General features: G+C 44.7%; 1 protein-coding gene across 1 annotated transcript; it reads right to left on the reverse strand.

Annotated features, from left to right (window-relative positions):
- Positions 1-2,439: 2,439 nt before the first annotated feature.
- OCSTAMP (osteoclast stimulatory transmembrane protein) lies at positions 2,440-17,071 on the reverse strand. Its single transcript, XM_084851685.1, has 3 exons — positions 16,965-17,071; positions 10,173-11,223; positions 2,440-8,238 (listed from the first exon to the last, which is right to left on the reverse strand). The coding sequence occupies exons 1-3, from the start codon at positions 17,069-17,071 to the stop codon at positions 7,870-7,872; spliced, it is 1,527 nt and encodes a 508-aa protein (XP_084707811.1). The 3' UTR covers positions 2,440-7,869.
- Between the last annotated feature and the right edge of the window lie 1,991 nt (positions 17,072-19,062).

Genomic DNA, 19,062 nt, shown 5'->3' on the forward strand with positions numbered 1-19,062 from the left:
AAATATTAATGTACAATTTAATGAACACACCTAGAAAGATTCATATCCATTTACACTTTTTAAAAGTCTGTTTCCTTACCAAAGGCTTTAAAGAGAAGCACTTTCCTGGGATTCTGTACGCTGATAGATGGGTTTCTGGTTACAGCTACAAACTTGGTCTCAGCTAGTCAAAAGGAACAGAGAAAGCTATTTGGCTTACAAATGCAAGAGAGTTAAATACACACACACACACACACACACACACACCATGAATCTTAAAGTAATCCCATAATCATAATCTCTGTAAACCAGAAAAGGCAGTCAAATAAAGAAGGGTAACAATGCAGAGCCTGGAAACTGATGAAAATTATTACAACAGCAATTGCCTTGGTAAGGTAGTACATTTCTTTGTGTATTTGTTATATGTAACAATATCTTTGTTACATATTGGGAAATATCTTTCCCAATATGCTAGAAGCTAATGGAGTTTGATGACTCCACATTTGCAACAGGAATAGCACTGTTATCCTATGCAAATGGATTGGAACAGACCCTTCCTGAGTTCTTGAAGAGCTACTGATATTCTGAGAAGGTTGTATTGGGCTCGGTGGATAGTCCAATTCAGCATAAGATGCCTCCTTCATAATAGGAATCAAATACCAAATCCATGTGGTAGCTATCTATGAAGATGGACAAATTGCCCAGACAATGACAAAACAGTTAGGGTAGGGAATGTCAGCTGGCCAGTTTTAAACTGGATTTTGTGGTGTCATTTCCATTGATGGGTTTCACTTTAACATAGGCTCTCTTTGCACCTGGCATTTTATCCCACTACAAACTGGTCCTTTTGATCTCTGATCCTTTCTGGGATTTAGACTGGCCCTGTCTACAGGCATCTGTCATAGTGCTTCCCTCCGCTCTATACCTTTTCATGGCTGGGCAGAGCTGCATGGAAAAATCAGGACAGAGGGTGGCTGCTGGTCCCTTGCCCCCTCCCCTCTGCTGATCATTGGTTCCTGTAACATGATTGATGGCTCCGCCCGTCCCTCCGCTCCTCCACACCAGAAGCGAAGTCGGAAGCCCTTATAGTGACCAGGATAGTGGGCTATCGGAACTGCCCTCTTTCCCCCACCCCACCCCGTGCTGTTCTTGCTCTTTCCCCTTATTCTGGCTTGCCAATGACACTGCAAGGTGGGCTAGAAGAAGAGATAATGGCTGGCTGCCCAATCGTACAGATGTAGGAATGTTAGAGGATTCTGCCATGGACTCCAGTGAGTCCAGTGAGTCCAAGATTCTAAAGAATCTGGCCCCCCGGAGTCCGTGGCGGAACAGAGCAATCCTCCTCACCACCCCAAGAAACTTGCCCGAGACGGATCTTACTTGGTGTCAGCTGTCTGGTCCATCTGCTGCCCCTGGTTTGCGGCCGCCATTTCCCTCCCTGCATTAGCCATGATAGGCTATGTAAGTATTTACATAGCTTATCACGGCAAAGAGCAGGGACGCAAATGATGGCCACTACGCCATTTGCCTCACTGCTCTTTTCGTTATAGGCTACATACATATATATGTAGCCTATCACGGCTAACGCAGGGGTGCAAATGGCGGCCACTACGGCAGCCGACATTTGCGGCCGCAGCCCAGCAGCAGACGGAGGTCCGGCTGTGGGTGGCCCCGGCCAGCAGCTCTGCGGACTCACTGTGGAGCGGAGCCGGCCAGGGAGGATTCTGGGGGGAGGGACGGATCGCCTCCCCCCCCCCCACCGCGGAAGACCCGGACCGGAACCAGGTAAGGGATTCATACATCCCTATAGATGTTTTCACAGGAATGAGTGCAAGTCCATTCAATGGCTGTATGCACGTACATGCCACCCCTGTGCAGTTGTCTGCCCCACCTTCTTCCATGCCCTCCTAGATGGTTGCCACTCAGAAGACCTTCTGGCAGTGACTGTGGTGGTTTGCTGTAGGTGGGAGGGAGCACTATGGAAAACCACCTCAGCATTACTGCCTTATCTGAAACAATTCCACACACACAAAAGAAATAATTTTAAAAGGCCATTCCAAGCTCTGCATGATGCATTTATTCAGGGGACGAGAAAGGGCACTTTTAATACCCATCGAAATCCTAACTGTCAAGATTTTCTCCTGCGTGGCTGAGAAGGGAGACTCCCCCATCCACCGCAGGAGGAAAGAAGCCCATGAAACTGGTGAGCAAAATGGAGAAGAAGCAGTTGGTGAAGTCAATGGGAGGGGCAGGTCCCAAGTAAATGCATTGAAGGGGATGGGAGACCTTAAGACTGCTACTCTAAGTAGACTTACAGTGCACTCCTATGCATGCTTACTCAGAAGCAAGCCTCACAGATTTCAATGGCAGTTACTCCCAGGAAAGGAAAGGGTCAGGTATATTTATGAAACCACCGTCTGAGTTCCACTTCACAATATGATCTACAAGTCAATTCAGCAAAATTCCATCTTTTAATGTAGATTTTCTTCCTGTTGCAGTTAGAACTGACATTGCCTCCAAACAGTTTGAGGACTGTAGCATCAAAGCACAAGGTTTGTGGAGAAAGAGAAGATGTCCCATTGCCCTTTAAAAATCAAGTACAGCCTTACAGCCAATGAGTTTACTCGGAAGTAGGCAGTGCTATGTTCAGGGGATCTCAGAGAAGCATTTGAAATGATTAACCACTTTACAGCTCATCTTTACATGTCTACTCAAAAGTAAGCCCTACTGATGTCAATGAGACTGACTCTCAGGTAAGTGTGTATGCGACTGAAGGCAAGAATGCAACAACCCACATACACATACACATTCAACGAAAGCGACCCTTGGAAGAAGCCAAAGTAACCCAAGATGTGGAAATGACTGAGGCCCCATCTACACGAGCCTTTTACTCCAGGGCGGCTGTGAGTCAAGGTCCCTCAGGACAGATAACACAATTACCACTTCATAGTCATCCATGGTTTTCTCCTGGAAAATGCAGTTTTCCAAGGAGGCATTTTGCTGTGATGTTTTTCATTTGCTGTGGGCTTTTGTGAGCCATCTGTCACTTCCCCAAACCGATTTTGCATTTTGCGGTGGGCATGTTGTAGGCATGCAAAGTGCTTGCGTCACTGTGTGACACCCCTTTACTCTCCCCGTCCCTTCGCAGGTGCACAGTTATGGAGGCACAGAGAGGTGTTTTCAGTTATTTAATCACATTTTTGCAGCTTCGTATCTTCGCAATGGTTGCTTTTGGACTCAGTGCCCAAGGGCCGGGGTGTTTTGGGGGAGGACCAGCTTAACTCTGGCCACCGTTTCGGAGCAATGGGTAGACATGTACCACTCACATCTTGTGAGTGCAAACCATCACGAGAGTCTCAGGCTGGGGAACTGACAAACAGATGGCGTGGAAATGGTGGAGCACAGAACACCCACTTTTTACCGAACGAGGGACAGACAGATGCAACAGAACCCCTAAAATATAAAACAGCCACTGAAGTGTCACACTCACATGCTCATGGGACTGCACAGCTGCACATTAAAGTATAATGGCAAAAAAAAGGCACAGCGGAGTCTGTTAGGGAAGGTCGCAGAAAATTGTGAGTGTATCCCAGCAGAAGCTAATTTGAAGCTGAAATGCTGTGCGGTTGCAACAGAATGAAGGGTGAAAGCGGTGCCATGTAGATGGGGCCAGGAATGTAAAACATGCTTGTACTCCAGCCGCATCCCCTTTGTCTTGGACCTGTACTCTCACCCACTATGTGTTCAAATGGGTCCATGTTCCGGTGGCCGCTCCACAGCCGCTCCTGAATTTTGCTCTCACTCCAGATTTCCAGCAGGTCAAGAGTTTTCTGGAATCACCAGGAGATGCCTCAGGTGGAGCAGCAGCAGCAACAGGCAGCATCTCAGCCATTGTCGCCAGGGCAGTGCAGGTCCTGTAGATCAAAGCAGCGATACAGCGCACCTCCGAAGTAAACAGTGATGCACGTGCAGCAGCGCCCATAGTGGAATGGGAGAGAGGTAGAAGCGGTCACTGGAAGCGCGGTCAGTGACCTGCCCCCCACACCAATTTGTTGTCATGACAATGACACCGCCCAGCAACACCCCCCAGCACATGCCCACACAAAGCGGGACAAAGCGGAAAAGCGGAAATACATGGGGAGGAAATGGCGATTTCAGTCACAAGCACAGAAAATGCCGGGTTTTCCGCATTCTCAGATAACATGGGAAGAAGGAGGGGAAGATGCAGCAGCAGGAGAGCAGCAGCATCGTTTAAAGTGCCCGTGAAAACCTGTGAGTAAAGAAAAATGGTTGCACTAAAAAACCAACGTGGGAAGGGGGCCATAGCCTCAGCTCTAAGCAGTGACAAATATAAAGGTCCATGTATGTAACTGACCCAATGACCATTCCGTCTGGTCAATCCTGGACTTTCCACTCAAACCTCTGGCTGCCTCTTCAGAATGATTCGTATCAGTGGTGAAGGGCTTGCCTCCTCTCTGTGGAGTCAGCTTCCCACTTTGCAGAATCTGCAAGCCAGGACCGTGTGAGTCCAGTGATGAGTTCTCACACCCCTGCTTGGGGTTCAGCAGGGGTGTGAGAAGGAGCCACATTGGGGCAGCCCTGCTCTTAGGCAGAGTGAAGCAGTTGCCTCAGGCAGCAGATGCTGGGAGGTGGCAGCAAAATGCTGGAGGAGAGATTTGTGTGCCATGTGGCCTGCTCTGCATCTCCTACAGTAAGTTAGCCTGCTGCCTTCAGGTGCAGTGAAGGATGCTGTCCCATCATTTGTTGAAGACAGATTCATCTGCCAGCCCAGTCAGCTTTTGTGCAGAAAAGTGGGAGGGGGCACCACCTTGTCCCCCATCTCACCTCATTACCACTTCAGCTCACGAAGCCAGTTATGTGGACGCAGCAACCACAAAGCAGCACTTTGCATGAATCAGCACTTTGTCTGAATGTTCTCAGCACATTCTCCCCTCCACCAGCTTACTCCTGCCTCTCGGCTAGTTTTGCACACTGTTCTGTTTCACCCTTGTCTGTGCTGTTGTTAAGTGCCTCCCCACTTACTGACCCCTGTTAGGGTTGCCATATGTCCTACAGGACAGCCTTCTATTTCAAGGGCTGCCAGATGACAGTCCTCTATTTGAGAGTACTTCTATTTAAACTTTGCATCTATACACACAAATTAGCATATACAAATGTATGCAAAACTGTGTCTTCCTTTTTTTCCTTTTCTTTTTTTGGTGAAGCATTTCCTCTTTCTTGGCGATGTATAAGTGGCCACCCTGCTCCTCTTTAGCTTTTTTAAAACATTTGTTTTTCTGTTAGAAACAGAAAGAACCCACCAGACTGAAGCCTTTCCTTGGGCCCACAACTAATGGCAGTCCAGCTCATATCTCAGGTTTACGACAGGGAGATGAATGAAATCTACAGGTGGTTACCGTGATGCTCATGCTTTTTCGGGCTGCTCATATTGAGACTTGGGGCACAATCTAGAATCATATATCTGCTCCAAAACACACACACACACACACACACACACACACACACCCTTTGCTAGTTTTCTAATGCAGCTTTTCCCAACCTGGCGCCCTCCAGATGTGTTGGACTATAACTCCCAGCATCCCCAGCCAGTTATGCTGGCTGGGGATGCTGGGAGTTGTAGTCCAACACATCTGGGGGGCGCCAGGTTGGGGAAGGCTCATCTAATAGATATTTTGCCTGAAACCACTTTGTCTAAGGGCTGTTGTCTTACAGAGTTCTGTATTTTTCAGTATCTCTCTACCAATAACCATGAGCTACTTTACATTTGCAATAGGTCTTAGCTGCACATTCAGTAACACTCAGTCAAGGGAAATATTATCAGATAAATAACTTTGTGATATGGATGATGACTTATTGCTTTACCCAATGCACTGACTTATCCCATACATGCAATATTGAACTTCATGCGTACTGCATTTATACACAAAGATAACACAAAACTAAAAATATGTCTCTAAGCAAGACCGTTCCATTCAAAATCTCCAGAGGTACTGAGATTTAGAGATTCTTTGGAATTACACCAAAGGAATTACTGACATTGGAATCCTTTTTATCTTATAAGAAGGTTTATCTATATATTATAGGAACACAGCTGTGAAGTGATGTTGATCATGCTGGCACTTCAGGTCAGTGCATCTTCTCCTAGATTTATGACTTGTCTTTTGCTTGTGCCATAAACACCTAATCTACATTAATCACTTATTTCTTTTTTGCCATCACTTCTGTGCTCATAAATCAGTTAAAATGAAGAAGATACAGTCATGGGGTAATTTTTACAATTATAAATCTGTTGTTCTTTTTATTCTAATTTGTTTAGCAAAAATGTGTTTTCCACTGTACAGAACATTCCGACAAGGTGTTCCTAAAATGACAGGCTCCGATCCTTCAGTTAAATGGCTACTGCAAGCAAAGCCCATCTACCATCTCTCACCTTCCACAGAAGACAATGCGACCCATCTCTGTGGGGACTTTTGTGTAGGGGGGTGAGATTCCTGTCATGATTGGCAGCAAGGGAGAATTAACAGAATTTATACATATATATTTATTTTCCTGGTGTTTGTTGTCTGCATTTGGCAACAACCCACGCACAGTTTTGCTTTTAAACTTGCATTCTCTCTGGATTCAAAGAGGCATGTGTGTGTGCTCAGCACTACAGAGCACGCCATTTGCTCTTCTCAATTAGCAAATAGACAAATGGCAAGCAGCAGCACCTAGTGATGGAACACAACATCATATAACACAGCATTAGCCCTTCAAAGAGCAAATCCTGACATCACCCCCCTCTTTGACTACCATTTTTGGCCATGGGATTTATATGGCTTGTATCCTGAACACTTCCTTGAAAGAGTTCCACTCTAAAAGGCAACCTAGGAATAATTTTAAATAAATACATAAAAAATATGAGAATCGATTAACTCTGAGCTTTCACATACCACACAATCCAAGTGTATTGGAGTTTGGTAAACTGCCTCAAAATGGCATCTGGGATTAAATTATAAAGTGCTGATTTTAACCTATAAAGCCCTGCATGTTCAGGGCCAAATTACCCCAAGGTAATGGGATTACCCTCTCACCATATGAACCTACCTGTGGTCAGCTTGTTCTGTGTGCCCCGCTCCGAGAGTAGCTCAGGGGGTGGCAGTTCAGGAACGGGCCTTTTCTGTGATAGCCTCGTGTTTATGGAACACTCTCCCCAAGGAAGCTCATCTGGCAGCAACACTCTTATCTTTTCATTGCCAGGCAAAGATGCACTTGATTTCCTGAGCATTTGGGCATCAGTTGTGGCCCAGTTGCTTTGGGCTGCTTTTGTAGGGTTCATTCTAGGCTGTAGAGGGGGTGAGGGGAGAGATTTTGTGAATTGTGGATGAGCAGTTTTCATATTGTATGTTTTTACATTATGTTTTTATGGTACTGATTTTTATTTCTATTATGCTGATCATAGTTTATATTGATTTTGGATTGTTTTCTGTTATATTCATTATAGATTTCTTTATTTGTGTATCCAAGTCACTTCAAGGCTGCTTTTCACAGTGGGAAGTGGCAGATAAATGTAATAAACATCAACAACAATCTGTAAACCAGAACACCTTGAAATTATGTACATTCTGAGGTGAATAAAGGTTAATCTCAGCACATTTACAAAACTATCACTTGGATCCAGACTTAGTCACAATTAGAGAAGATCCATTGAAATCAATGTGATTTAACTTAATCATGACTAAATTGTCCCATTTATTTCAGTGGGTCTACCCTAAGTATGACCAGCTTGGATCCAACCCATAGATTCCCAGAATACCTTGAGGATCAACCATGCCAGATTGGTTTGAGCTTGGAGTGTACCTTAAAATCAACCATAGTAGCATTTTCAAGTTAAAATACTGTGGATTCCTGCTGCTGCTGCTGTTGCTGTTGCTCTTTTTTCTTGTATTTCCTAACAAGCTTCCTGTAGAGATACTGAACTCTCTGGTCTTCCTGTCTCTCAAAAAATGAGGCTGAAATCTTCCAGCATAGTCGGTGGGCGTATGTTTCCACAAAGATTGTGACATAAACAATGCAATAGAGGAGCCCAACAGCAAGGATCACAGCTGTGTTTGGAGGATTCAGCCACCTGACAGAGCAGTTCTCGGAGACAAAGGTCAGATTCTGATGGTAACTCTTTTCAAACAGAGATATGGACTGTTTCGTAGAAAGGGCATTATTGAAAACATCTCCCAGAAACTTTACATATGTTAGCTTGGCCTGAAACAATAAAAGAGTATGATTCAGTAAAAACGTAGGAACTATCACAGAGCATATATATGTATATATGTAAGTAACGGTGAAAAAAATCACTCTAAATTGTAAACTCTTGGGCCCCTTCATTGTAAAATATAAGACAGTTAGCCACATTTAAATCCCATCAAAATTATTTGCACAACTTATTCAAGAAGAGCTTAAGGTGGCTGTCCTAAACACACTTGACAGCATAGTAGCATTTCTACTTGAAGATTTTATTGCATGCTTGTGACTGGTCACTTCTTTACATGACGTCGTCAACCTCCAGAGCATCTCTTGCACTTTTTGAGCTTTGTCCCACTGTTTAAAAGATCAGAGGTAAGATGATAACAAACGTTAATGCGAGACAGCAGTATGTAATGAAGGTGTTGCACTGTAATACAGCCACCGGATGGTGCTATGTAATGAAACATGTAGAACATTGCCAAGAAAGGAAGTTTTCAATTCAAATCACGTGTCCCCCATGTAATGGAGCCCATCGTAATCCCGCAAAGAAACCAGAAGCAGAAAGCCCCAATAATGATGTGGGATTTCAGCCTCATGTGATGAACCTTAGAGAGTAAATCCAATTGAACCTAGAGGATGTGTAAACATCCTTAGGATTCCACAATGACTAACAGTTTCTGGGTTATGGCCTTAAGAGTATAATTTCCAATCAAGTATATGCTCCTTATATGATTTTTCAGGTAATGAACCAAACTTTCTTTGGACGAACAACATAAATTAGCTGTTGACCAGTTCAAACTACTCTATATTTGAAAGTATTTCCTATGATTCTACAGCTTATGAATGGCACATTCATGTTTGAGCCATATTTCAATCACTCCTCTGAAATGAAAATGTATATGGTAAAGAAGTCACTTGAACTCGTTGCCATCATGAGCACAAATTATCAGTGTTCACATCATGAGTGGTGTAGGAAAGAATCCATATCACTTTTTAATGCTCATCTGTGTGCTTCATGCTCATGGTAGCCAAATCACACAACTAGTAGGTGATTTTCACATTAAATCCATGTTGGGTGGAGGGTGGGGCAAGTACAGTTTTCTTTGAAAACTACATAGATGATGTAGATTATACCCAAGAATAAAAGGGCTAGTTTAGAAATATGGGCAAGTACTGGGTGAGAAACTGTGAGTTTCAAAATAACCCTTGCATCTCATCAATGGCTGTCATTTGAGCCACATAGTTAAGCCTAGTCTACACATGGCAATGAATGAGATGCAAATGAAGTAGTACAGGCCAGAGGTGACAGGAAAAACTATCATTTCAGACAGAAAATGGTAGAATAAAATAAACAATTTGAATGCACCACTGTTTAAAAAAAAACCACCCACCCCACCAGAAAACTACCATTATAGTGAGAGAGACAGGCCAGAACCTTTCTCCCTGATGTGCTAATTTTTGCCTTGCTGGGAGTTTTTTAAGCAGGCAAATATTCAAAATGGCATCCTCTACCTGCAGTATGAGGCGATATAGTCTACACCTCAAGTTTCTACACCTCATTCTGATGAGGCATGTGGAACTAGGTCTCAGTAGATGTTCAGACCTCATTCTGTGACTAGGTCTCAGTAGATGTTCAGAAATCCTGGGGAATGAGGTGTGATTACACTGGGCCTAATTGTGTGGTGGAATGCTACAGACAGACACTTACAACCTTCATTAGAAGGCATCATACGGTGGCTTTTTTAGCTATTACCACATCCCTGGTCATCTGAATTCACAGTACATTTTGAACAGAGCGAGTACATATTAACTAATGTTTTGGTTATTTTTATTTATACCCATTCTATAAGTCTGAAATCAGTAATATTCAGATAATATTTTGGCTTGCATTGACAATTAGCATCCTACATCTCTTCACTTAAAGACCCAAGCTTCTAGGCTTCAGTACTCACATCATATTTTATCCAGAAGATAATTGGCACTACAGGAAATTGAGCCACTTCTGTCACAGCGGCTTGTGCTACGTGAAAGGCAATATAGTCTGTTGCTATGATCACCAGTGTCAATATCAGCACTAAAGTAAGAAGAAATATGCGAGTTAAACAACTCATGAGTTCCTCTCGGGATAGCTTGAGACCAGTCGATTTAATCAGCTTCGTAGGGGAGCAAACTAGAAGGTGAGTTGCTTTGTTCTCCCGAGCCAAATCTTCTAACTTTTTGGTGATGTAAATATTGTCAAATGGGAGATCTGTGAGGTAACTCTTCAGGTACCAAGCAGACTCAAAAATGAGATAGAAGAGGGAGAAGCCAGCAGTCACCCGGTTGGCCAGCAGTATGAGCTTCTGGACCAGCATTTCAACTTCCAAGAAATCTTCCTTGATCCCTTGGCTAGCACTACTCATTTTCTGACTCAGTTGCAAGCTATTGTTGCGGCTTTCAAACTGAACATAGCTATTTCTAGATCTCCCTATTTTGTCTGGCATGTTGTCAATCACGTTTTTGAAATGGTGACTGAAGTCCCATGAAGCATCGTCCAACAGAACAGTCGAGGTCAGAAGGCTCTCGGAAGAATCCTTGCAGATGCATTTAATGACCTGTAGGGTGGATGTGATGTTGCTCATGATGTTTGGGATTATGTTGGCAGCTACAATCATGAAGCAGGCAGACAGGAGCAGCCTCCGCCCTTGCTTCGTCCCTAATGTAGGCACAATTAAAGTGAAGACGCAACGAACAGGGTGCACCAAAAAGAGGGCCAGCAAGGCCAGCAAGCTAACGGCGGAAGCAGTTGTGGCAGAGAACTGGGAAGAATACTGCAGTGAGGAAAACATCCAGCAATAGAAGAAGCCTCCAATGGACACAGCAGTGCAACAGCACATCAGGAATAACGATAACAGCTGGTTGCGGTTTGATGGTAGCGGTGTGGAGTAAGCAAGCCAGGCTCCCAAGGTGAATTCTTGTATCCTTGGGAGTAGAATGTCCCGACAGTAGGCCCAGGCTCCCAACCTGCACCAGAAATGAACAAATATTCCTGACTGCTAGAACTAAAACTGCAAATATTTGAAATCTGCCAACCTTTCCAAATTTGCTGCTCAGGTTTTGAATGTGAAATTTCAAATTTAAAGCTCACGCTCACGTTCTGAATGTGAAATGTTTACCTCTAAATCTAAGTGCTTTGTAGTGCAATCCTACAATAGCTACTTAGAAGTAACTCCCATTGAAATCAATGGGTTTACTCCCAGGTAGGTGGGAATAGAACTGCAGTCTTCAATTGGTTGGTATCTTTTGTTTGTTTTGGCAGACTTCAGACATGAAATCTAAAAATGGTTTGCTGTTAAGATACTAAATAGTATTGCATGTATTGCCAACCATCAAATACTTTCAGCTACTAAATACTATTGCATATAATCAGCTACTAAGTACTGTGAAATACTAAACACAATTGCAAGACAATTGTCCAAAACTGTCAGATAATAGCTGTTTCATTCTGTGCTTGTTCTTGGACTTCTCTGAACAGAGGGCTGCAAGCAGCCTACAGTGATGCCCTCTATAGCCTGCCAAAGCTGTCCTGTTAGCTTCCCCTATAAACATCAGAGGCAACAACCTCCATGAGTTGCATCCCAGCCCGGCATGTCTTTCCTGGGCTTCGGAATCCATGACGGGAAAGTCTTGCGAGGCTGTCAGTCTGTCTGAGTTGAGCAAGAAACAAGAGTTGAACAATTTCTTTAATTGACGCCTTGCTAGCTCACCGATCAGCCCAGCAAGGTGAGAACCAACGTTTTCTGTCTATGTGACTGGATGCTCATTGGCTGATTTACAGAAGCTGTCAATCACCGCTGCCACCACCACCTCACACAGCCCAGCTCAAACCTAATAAAGGATCTGGGTTTTTTTGTTTCCATTGCCACTGGGGTCCATCACCATCCTGACATGCTGCCTCTCTAGGCACCCCTCCCAGCCCACAAGTGTTTGGGGTCGGCTAGCTAGAGTCATTTTATGTTTAATTTCCATTAAGCCTCCTTGCTTCCCTTTCTATCTCTTTTGATATTCTCTTTAATAAATGTTCTCTCTTAATTTGGATTGGAGATTTGAAGTGTGCATCTCTGACCAAGACCAAGGGAAAGATTTACTCTCCAGCCCAGCCCCAGTCCACTTTGTCTACCACTAAGCTACACTGCCAGAGTATTTGGATCCATGTCTACAGGGGAGGGGGGAGGAAGCAAAGCACTGGATGGGAGCTGAGAGCTTCTCCCCCATTTTAGGGAGATAGATTAACTTGGAGTCCAACATTCTCCTGGTTCAGAGTGAGAAGACAATACAGGAGTGGTGTCGTAGCACCTAACCATCAGACTCAGGCCATGGGCAAGTTTGCCCTGGGAGGGGGTGTTTGCTGGACAGGGCACACAGGCAAGCTGTATACGCCCATCACATAGTCCCTGTCCACTCCCTTGCCCCATATAGCATAGAACATAAATTCCCCACAGGATTTCTCTGAAGCTTGGTTTCATTGCCTCCAAGGTGTTATGGAATGCCATTATTACAACTGTTCAGCTGCAGGCTGTATTACAGAAATCACCTTAGTGGACAAATATCTCAAAGTATATCATAACAAACCCAGATTTTCTTCTGAGAGACAAGTCCCACTGGCAGTTTTATCTTCTTTTGCTTTTCTAGACACACACACAGAGAGAGAGAGAGAGAGAGATTTAAGTAAAATTAGATTCTACATACCCAGTTTTATGACGAGGTCCCCCGTTCCTTCGTAAGTGCTTAGCTTTCCCGCAAACACTCATCTTGTTTTCATATGTCAGGAAAAAAGAAAAGAACTTCAGATAAATCTCCCAGAAAGATTTTTTCTGGACAGAGGGGTATGTATGCTAACTTGAAAATGATTCAGATTAACTGTGAATGTTAGTGGCCTGCAAGTATAGCCTAAATGATATTGTATGACATCTTATCCTCCAACCTTCACTCCTTCCCAGCTGAACATTACACCATGGGGTATTTAACAAGACACAAGTATTTGTGTCTCTTAGGGAATCTCTGCCAAACTGTATGTATGTGCTGATGACTCCAGCTTAAAAACCACCCTAGGTATTACAAAACTAAGTTCAGAAAAAAGAAAAAAAAACCAGCTTCCCAGAAAAAGCTATTTTTACATTGTAGTATGATTGGTCACTATGAATAACCACTGGATCTTGATGATGAATTTAGTCAGCCAATCCCTAGTTTTACGTTTGTTAGAATGCTCTGAGCATGCTGTGTTGCATGTTTTCACTTAGGATACACAATCTTTACTTTAAAACATCAGCTCAGTGTGCAGTAGCCATGAAAAAGGCAAACTCAGTGGGCTGGGTCCATGTTGATCTGCCCTCTGCTCACAGAAGGTTCTTCTGCCTGATTTCTGGAGATCCACCCTCTCCCTGTGAACTGCAGCTTACCCCATTCATCATGGTCCCCCAGCTCCATGTAGCATCTGCCAGGGGCTGGAAGGGCTCTCATGGAGAGAGTGGAGAAACCCTCTTCCACCAGCCCAGTTACATGTGCCTAAATCTGGATCTAACCCAGTTCTGGTTCTGGGACATTAGCAAGGGACTGAAAATAGAAATGGCAAGGATCCTAATGCCATTATGTAGATCTCTAATTGTGTTTTCAGTTCTGGTTGCCCCATCTCAAAAAGGTTGCCCCATCATAGAGCTTTTCCAGAAGAAGTCAACCAAAGGTGTAATCCTATGCATGTTTAGACAGAAAAAACTCCCACAACCCACAGAATTCCCCAGCTAGGATTTTTTTCTGTCTAAGAACATAAGAAGAGCCATGCTGGATCAGACCAAGGGTCCATCTAGTCCAGCATTCTGTTCACACAGTGGCCAACTAGCTGCCCACAGAAAACTCAGAAGCAGGACATGAGTGCAATTGCACCCTCCTGCCCATGTTCCCCAGCAACTTGACAGAGAGACAGAGACAGACAGAGAGAGAGAGAGAGAGATTGAAGCTTATGAATGCAATAGACAGAGTGGATACATTCAATTTTTTCTCCCTTGCCAATTTTACTAGAACTTGGGATCACTCAACAAAACTGATTGGCGGTAAGTTAGAGTCGAGAGAATGAAATTCTTCTTCACATAACTTGTAATTAACATATGAAAATTGCTGCCAGAAAATACGGTAATGACCACTGGAATAGAGGTTACATTAAAAGTGGGGTCATGTTTAAGATGCTTGCTTTTTATATAGCTGCTGGTGGCAAGGGGACCATGGATAATGGGGAGGGTTAATATTTTCCTTCCACGCTGCAGTCCTGATGGAAATAAAAATATTCTGATAATTTATCACACGCTCACTCAAGAAGCTGTCCCAGACATCCGACTTATACTTTTCAAAAAGTTTTTTGAAAGCTTGTTCCAAATAAAGGTAATACATAAGAAGAGCCATGCTGGAATCAGACCAAGGGTCCCTCTAGTCCAGCATTCACTCAGTGGCTGACCAGCTGCCTTGGAAAACCCACAAGTAGGACATGTCCTAGGCTATAGCACCCTCTCTATTGTAGATTTCCACCACCACCATGGCCATCTATGCCTTTTCTGGCTTTTATATTGTTTCCACGCCATACTTCCTTGAACAGAAAGAAGTAACCACACAGCCATGCAGTATCTATTTCCTTTTAAGAAGAAAGCGCTGGCAGCAGATGAGAAGCTCTGAAAGCAAAGGGAAGCAGAAACAAATGGAAATAACAAAAATGAATAAATGCTGAAACTGAATGGGATTGAATGAATGAATGAATGAATGAATGAATGAGGTTTTCAAAATGAATGGGATAACCAAATTAGCTTTTTTTCTTTACACTCCCCTAGTGAAACCACATGTTTCCAGCAGCTCAAATAAGCTCCTATTTGCATTTCAAGGGAAGCTCCCAATGGCACCATTTTGATTCCCTAGAAATAAAAAAGCAGCATTGCTAACACGATTTTCATCAAGCAGGGAAAGAAAGAGTTAGCCCCCCGCCCCCACTGTTCAGAGAACCATGGATGTGAGCAGGGGGGAATCTACATAGGAACTTTACTGTGGTGCTACTGTGCCTCACACATGGGCATGACACGTGATATGATGCCCAGTCTGCATCTATCCTGAGTTTTCTTGCCATAAAAACTGGATTTTTGCAAAGTTCTTTTTGCGATGGATTTTCCCTTTATTCCAGCTTCCCTGTGTTTTGGGAGTCAGTGTGTCCTACATTTGCAGTACTGGCTTCAGTGCCAGCTTGGGGGGTGGGGGGAGTAGTGCTACAAGGGGGAATGGAAAGTTGCCATCAGTGAAAGGTGGACCTGAAAGGAAGGGGTTAACTTGGAGAGGAGTTAACACATTGGTGTCGGGTCCACCCTCCACTGACCAAGATCAGATGCGTTTTAGGGTTTTTTTAAAAAAGCATTTCCTAATGTGCAGGTGCAGAGGTGTAAATCTGTGAATAACACACACATTTCAGATGGCTCGGCTCAGGGTGGGGTAGTGTGGTAAAAAAAAACAGCAGCTTTGAGGAGAGAACCCCCCCCCTTTCCTCTTTGCCTTCTCAGTGAACTGAAGAACGAATGCAAAGCCTCTTCTCCTGTCCCTGCCTTTGAAAAAAAGAGTAAAGTCTGGAACGTCATCGTTTCAAACCTTCCCAGTTCTCTCCTTTGTCTTTTTTCTTTCTTTGCCTCAAGGAACTAGCTGAAAACACCCAATGTAATATCTACTCGGAAGTAAATCACATTGTCTTCAATTGCACTTACACAGCACAAGACAGAGGGGTGGGGAATTGGGGGTTGCTTTGCCTTTTGTTTTAAATCCCCGCTTATCCGCTGCAGCAGACCTGCGCATAAGTTTAATGACTTTAAAAAGAAGGAAGCTTGTTGATGCTGCGAGACTCCACCCACATATGCCCAAACTAATGTAGCTTCCCGTGCAGTCTGCTGTGCGAAAGCGAGGTTTTCTCTCATGTATAAGCCACTTTAATTGGCAGTGTGGGCCATGGGAGGAGCAAATCTGAACAGATGAAAACGTGGTTTTAAACTGAATCGTGTTGGAAAGCGTCTCCGTGTAGATTCTTAAAAAATGGATCTGGCATAGCAGGACAAGGAGGCAGTAAAGAACTGTCCTCTCCCCCAAGCATGAATACTTGTTTTCCACCATCTTATTTTTTGCATGCATTTGGCTGAGACATTTGTTCCTTCTGGGAACTAAAAGCTTGCTTTTAACCTATATCCTCCAGAGATGAATGACTCAGGAACATGTGGAAGGGATACATACTGACTGAATGAGTGGACACTATTAGTTATCAATATTATGGTCGTGTTACTTGATGCAATGATAACACATAAGGAAACTGTTTCCTTCTGAAATGGGTGGTTTCATTATATTTCAGGAACCAAAGGATGGGCCAGACTAACTCCCCTCACTTCTTCTTCCTCTTTCGAGTAGAAGTAGCTTCTTCTGTGACTGCTTGTTAATGGAACCTCCAGCCTTAAACAGCAACAATTCCTTAAAGGGTAATATTTTGAAATTGGGTGTAGGAGCTGGAGGGGTGGAGGGGATGTTCGTCATTTGATAGTTCTGTGGTTTCAGAAGCCGCAGCTTCCACTTATATTCAGCTTAATGTTTTTTTTCATAGAGCCTGAGAAATAATAGTTGAAGGTGCTGGCTCCATGTTTCTGAGGGGCCTTTGGGCAAGATACCCAAAGACCCCCCAATGGGCCCTCACACTCAGTAAGTACCTTCTCACTGCCATTGTCACCAGCTGCCATGGCTCCTCATCCTCGCTTTCATCATTGCTCCCACTTGCTTGCTTGGCCGGCAAACAGCCAGAGAGCAAGCAGGCCATGGCATCTACTGCTCTTCCTTCCTTCTCACCACCATCATTGTCTGGGCCAGAGCAAAAGGCAGATGAACAAGCAGGTTGCAATGGTGAAGTTGAGGAGCAAGTCCAGGGGGCTCTTGTGCGTGAGTCCTTGCTGCGGTGTGGACTCCTGGTGGATGCCTGACCATGCCTACCTTTGCCGCTGGCCCTGATGGTCGATCTTAACAAAACATAATTTCTGTTTATGAAGAAAAATTCAAAAAGATGGTCAAATCCAGGTACAAATCTATGTACCTGGGGAAGGGGTGGGGAGGTCAGAAATCCATAGCAGAGCTACCACCGCATCCAGAAATAGCTAGCTCACAAGAGCTTGGCCAGGAGGGGTGGAGAGGCACCACCAGGTTTGAAGATGGCCTGGGCAAGATGCTTTCCAGGGCCCTCCCATCCCCTCTGCCTGGCCAGCCTAACTCTGCCACTCTGCCAGCCCAGCCTTTATTTTTACTCATTGGTGATGACTCCTCCTCCTCCTGGCCACTGTGAAAACATGGCAGAGTCAGCCAGTTGATGGTGCAGCCTTATGGCACACCATTCTAAATTAAAGCATTGTTTTGACTAACTTTGATTAGCAGTGAGCTGTGCCAATCAGACACTGCCTTTGTAGGTGTGTGGTCAAGGAAGGAACTGGTCTTTTCACTGAGCCAGTGCCCTCCTTGGCCACGCACTCCCAATGGCAGCGTCGGCTCGCTGCTAATCGATCTGATCTCGGAAGCTAAGCAGGGTCAGCCCTGGTTTGTACTTGGATGGGAGACTGCCTGGGAATCAGGTTTCCTGCATGGAGCAGGGGGTTGGACTCGATGGTCTTGCAGGCCCCTTCCCACCCTAGGCTTCTGTGATTCCATGTTATGAAAGTGAGCCCCAAAATATTGCTTTAATTTAAAACAATGCATTGCAGCTCTTTCCTTTCATACGGTATGGCAGGAGGAGGAGAAGACACCAGTGCCACAGCAGCAGTCACCACAGCTGCCAGAGGCGCCAGCACCTGTAGCGCTGGCTGTCAGGGGGGCGTTGGGGGGCTGGATCACAAGGCCCCAGACCTGCATCCCATGCTTTGGCCCTAGCAATCCCAGTGCGGGGGCAGGGGGTTCCGCTGGTTTCTTTTCCAGGAGTGTCTTTTGAGCTCCAGACTTAACATAATTTGGGGGCCTCTCTGGTGACACGTCAGGGGAATGAAGAGAGTTTGAATCCTGTAGGTCCATGGCCTCTCCCCAGGATGCCATGTTCTGGCCTCCACAACTGCTGAACACTATGAGCCAGTCAACAACAACCAGCAGCCATTGGAAATGTACATTTCCCAGGGAGCCTGAGGCCATAAGGACTAAGGTGACCACAGGAAAGGGCATGAGCATGACACTTCCTAGGGTGCCTGAAGACTGAGATGCTGCTGTCGCAATATTCCAGATGAACTTCACACCAAGACCTCCAGCGAGACCTTCCCACTGCTGCCATCAGGTAAGTAAGTGAGTTCACAGAAGTGGGGACTTGTAGGGCAGGTGAAGATGACAGTCTTTCCCACTATGGTGGTGAGATGTATTTCTACTTAAATTATTATTTTTACATTCCCTCCCCCCTCCCCCGTGAGTGTGTGTGTGTGTGTGTGCGCGTGCACGCATGTGTATGTGCATATGCCAATCTGTGTCCTCCTTGTTGGTGATGCATTTCCTTTTTGGGCAATTTGTACGTGGCCATCCTGTTCACAGGTGAGAGAGGGAAGGGGCAAAGAAAACACAGGTTCTCCAACTCCAATTTAATCCAAACTGTAGAATAATATTATGACTGGATACTGCTGTCTTCATAATGGAAGCTGTTCCATTAATATAATTTAACAAGAATGCTCAAAAGCAGTTCTGGCTCCTGGTTTTTGAGAGCCTTTGGGCAAGACACCCTCCATGGGCTGCCTCCCTAGGTGAGCCTTCTCACCACCATTGTCACCAGCTGCTATGGTTCCTCATCCTCTC

Source organism: Heloderma suspectum, chromosome 4, assembly GCF_057233095.1.
Source record: "Heloderma suspectum isolate Gila_16-S chromosome 4, 16-S_ref, whole genome shotgun sequence".
Lineage (NCBI taxonomy): Eukaryota > Metazoa > Chordata > Lepidosauria > Squamata > Helodermatidae > Heloderma > Heloderma suspectum.

Coding starts and splice junctions, on each gene's coding strand:
- OCSTAMP (XM_084851685.1), bottom strand. CDS start 17,071: ATGGCCTGCTTGCTCTCTGGCTGTTTGCCGGCCAAGCAAGCAAGTGGG. Junction 11,224..16,964: donor GTGACAATGGCAGTGAGAAG/GTACTTACTGAG, acceptor TTTCTGGTGCAG/GTTGGGAGCCTGGGCCTACT. Junction 8,239..10,172: donor TCTTCTGGATAAAATATGAT/GTGAGTACTGAA, acceptor TTATTGTTTCAG/GCCAAGCTAACATATGTAAA.